The 3,902-nt window shown below is 37.8% G+C and overlaps 1 protein-coding gene across 1 annotated transcript in view; it reads left to right on the forward strand.

Moving 5' to 3' along the window:
- Positions 241–3,902, forward strand: part of LOC8084227 (4-hydroxy-7-methoxy-3-oxo-3,4-dihydro-2H-1,4-benzoxazin-2-yl glucoside beta-D-glucosidase 2, chloroplastic) — a 14,359-nt gene continuing 10,697 nt past the window's right edge. The window contains exons 1-7 of the mRNA XM_021465983.1: positions 241–547; positions 729–798; positions 1,012–1,070; positions 1,308–1,383; positions 1,556–1,633; positions 1,743–1,830; positions 2,196–2,239. Of these exons, the coding sequence (XP_021321658.1) occupies positions 272–547; positions 729–798; positions 1,012–1,070; positions 1,308–1,383; positions 1,556–1,633; positions 1,743–1,830; positions 2,196–2,239 (691 nt within the window). The 5' untranslated portion in view covers positions 241–271. The remainder of the gene's footprint in view (positions 548–728; positions 799–1,011; positions 1,071–1,307; positions 1,384–1,555; positions 1,634–1,742; positions 1,831–2,195; positions 2,240–3,902) is intronic.

Raw genomic sequence — 3,902 nt, forward strand, 5'->3', positions numbered from 1 at the left:
AAAGGAGTAGACATCACACATGCATTATTCAGAGCTACGTACTGAACTATTTGGACACCACACATGCATTATTCAGAGCTGCTACGTACTGAACTATTTGGACATCACACATGCATTATTCAGAGCTACGTACTGAACTATTTGGCAACCCTCTTACATACCGACTTGGCATCCTCGATCGTCTATAAATAGATGCATCAGCCTATCTTAAGGGCAACTCACTACTGAAGCAGCTCAAACCTTTAGCCACTACAGCAGCTATAAGCAAGAAATGGCTCTACTTCTTGCTTCTGCCATGAATCACACTGCTCATCCAGCAGAACTTAGAAGCCATCTAGGACGACCCAATAATGAGAGTTTCTCACGGCACCACCTTTGTTCTTCACCACAAAACATCAGTAAGCGAAGGTCTAACCTTAGCTTTAGGCCACGAGCTCAAACGATAAGCAGTGAGCCTGGAATCCACATGCTGAGCCCCTGGGAAATCCCTAGGAGGGACTGGTTCCCCCCTAGCTTTCTCTTCGGTGCTGCCACTGCATCATACCAAGTACTAATTTCTAGCACGAATGTCGTTTACATGCATCTTTGTTTGTTGGAAGGAATGTAGTGTTAACTGTTACAAATGATATAATGAATACCTAAAAGAAAAAAGTATTATTTGTGAATGCATTTTAACTATATATTTGTTTGATGCACAAAAAAAAAATATACATGTCATGTTTGTGTAGATTGAAGGTGCTTGGAATGAAGATGGGAAGGGGCCAAGCACATGGGATCACTTCTGCCACAATTTTCCGGGTAACATATATATATATATATATATATATATATATATATATATATATATATATATATATATATATATATATACTGCCAATATTTTTTGTTTATAATTAGCAATTTTTTATGTAGTAACAATAAGATCAATGTAGTAGTTTTCAGCGTAACTATCATAAATATGATATCCTTCTTTCCTAAATTCTTCCTTTTCTTTCATGTATATATGAATAGAATGGATAGTGGACAGGAGCAATGGGGATGTTGCAGCGGATTCGTACCATATGTACGCTGTAAGTAATGAGAATGTTCCTATAAAGTGAATGTGGAGGTTAAAATGCAGTACATCTTATCGCTGAGACTATCCAATGCAAATATGACTTTGAAAGGATAAATATTTTGTATTGTGCAGTTGTTTTTGGGAAAAAAAGTTAATGTATATGCACTCCAAACTATATATATAAATATGTGCCTATTAATATAGTATATATGTTGTTATAATTATTTATATCAGTATATTTGGTTGGCAGGAGGATGTCAGGTTGCTGAAGGAAATGGGCATGGACGCCTATAGGTTCTCCATCTCTTGGCCCAGAATACTGCCAAGTAAGCATATACAAAAATATCCCAATATGTTTTTTTTCAGTGAATAAGTTAGAAACAAAGAGTAAAGATGATGACTAGAACGAAGGCGCCATCATCAAGCTAACAATGCATCCGATCATCAGAGTTGTTGGATTGTTAGGGTGCTAATATCCAAATATGTTACGGCTTTCAGAGGGGACGCTCGCTGGAGGTATTAACGAGAAAGGCGTCGAGTACTACAACAAGTTGATCGACTTGTTGCTAGAGAACGGTAAAAGAAACACCATTTTTCGATTGGCAGCTTAATTAATTAAGGAAGAACGTAATCCAAGGTGCAAAAGTTTTGACAAACCATTCTGTATTCTTTGCAACTCGATCAGGCATGGAGCCATATATAACAATTTTCCACTGGGACGCGCCTCAAGCGCTGGTAGACACGTATGGCGGCTTCTTAGATGAGAGGATTATGTGAGTATATATGCAGTTCAAATGAATGTTTTAATCTTTCCTTATTTAGTGTATTAGCTGCTCTCAGTCCTTCCATAAACAAAAGAATATATACCGATCGATCAGAAGAGAGGGATTATTCTAAAGTTCAATTTGATCAATATTTGAAGTTACTATAATAATATGTTTAAAACCTATATATGAACTTATATATGACTTAACTTCATGGTTCATATCTAAGTATTAGAGAAACATCAATGACCAATACTAAAAAATTTTCCTGCAGATCACAAACAATGCTCTATTGTTATTTCAACAAAGTGTCAATCAACTAGCATAATAACTATATTTATTGATGAACATCATTCCGGATTGTAATTTTTCAGAAAAGATTACACAGACTTCGCTAAAGTGTGCTTTGAAAAGTTTGGTACACTACTACAGAATGAGGCATTGGTCGATGTCCAAAATGGCCAAAAACCTCGGCCTTTTTGCGGCCCGGGGTTAAAGACCCCTTTAGCACCGGTTCGTGTGACAAACCGGTGCTAAAGGGTCCTGCCCAACGGCTACTGACATGTGCTGTCGGGGCAGGGACCCTTTAGCACCGGTTTTTAACAAGAACCGGTGCTAAAGGGGTCCCTTTAGCACCGGCCAGAGCCACGGGCCGAGGCAAACCCTTTAGCACCGGTTTGTGTTACAAACCGGTGCTAAAAGGTAACCCTTTAGCACCGGTTTTTGCTCTGAACCGGTGCTAAAGGTCCGGTTTATAGGCCGGCTCCCTCCTCCCCTCTGCCCATTTGAAACCGAGAGCACCATTGTTGTTCTTGGAGCTTCTTCTTGCTTGTTCTTCATTTGTTCTTCATCTCCAACGCCCATCGTTGATCTTCTTCGACTCCGTCATCGTCTCTTCGCGCTTAGAGGTGACTAACTTCAGCCTTTCTTGTCTTTTTCATGTTGTTTTTGGCTTGTGATGTTCCCATCATTTTTTAGCTCAAATCCACTTTGTTATTTTGAATCATTCACATGAATTAGTATCCATATATATATATCATATTTCATGGTTGACCTAGTTTTAATATATTTTGCAAGAATGAATTATAGTATATTTTTATGATCATAGAAAGTAGGATAGTTCAAATTAATTGGTTTGTTAATATCACTTGATTTATTTTTATTACTACATATAATGTCCATTGTATCATACATGTTTACTAGTAAATGTGGAATTTATAATTGTTTTAAAATTGAGTATGGATAGTAGATGGCAACCGTGACCGGGTCTTCCGTCTCTCAACGGGTTCAAAAGCGATACCGTCCGGAACTCCCTCTCATTACTTGTGGCAAGTGTGGGCAGAAGATTTTGATGGAGTACAAAGTGTCGAAAGAGGGAGTAAACAAGGGTCGTATATTCTACAAGTGTCCAGATCGTAATGTGAGTTATTTCCAGACATTTGCTTATATATGTGCATATTTTTTTAAATGATATTAATTAAACTTTTGATTCTCTCTTTTAATTTCAGTGGGACGGTACCGGCGGATGTACAGGTTGGTACTGGGAGGAAGAATACATTGAACACATTAAGAAATCTTTTGCACAGGTGGTTGAGGCTGAAGGTGGTGAGGCAGTGAGCCGACGAAAGAAGTTCAATGATGTTGATCAAGCGAATGATCTATCTATTATAGTTGGGATCGGACGCGAACTAATTATGTTGCTTAAGTGCATTTTAGTTTTGTTTTTTTTAATGCTAGTTGCGATTGTATTTGTTGTAGCCAAGCTTTTCTAAATTAATCAACTATGTATCTTAGACATGTTGTGCAATAAGATGAGAAACTATATGTGTGCATGGTTTTCATAATATATATGTTATCTTTAATGCAGATGGTAACACGTAATTGGATGTATAATGCCGATCGGCGCTCCGAAGAGTTCATTAATGGCGTGCACTATTTCTTAAGTGTGGCCGAGTCAAATAAGAGGGACGGTTTCATGTGCTGTCCATGTGCCGTGTGCAAGAATTTGACGGAATATTCTAACTCAAGAACTCTTCATTCACACTTATTAAAGTCTGGTTTCGTACCAAACTATATTTGTT

This window comes from Sorghum bicolor, chromosome 8, assembly GCF_000003195.3.
Source record: "Sorghum bicolor cultivar BTx623 chromosome 8, Sorghum_bicolor_NCBIv3, whole genome shotgun sequence".
Taxonomy (NCBI): domain Eukaryota; kingdom Viridiplantae; phylum Streptophyta; class Magnoliopsida; order Poales; family Poaceae; genus Sorghum; species Sorghum bicolor.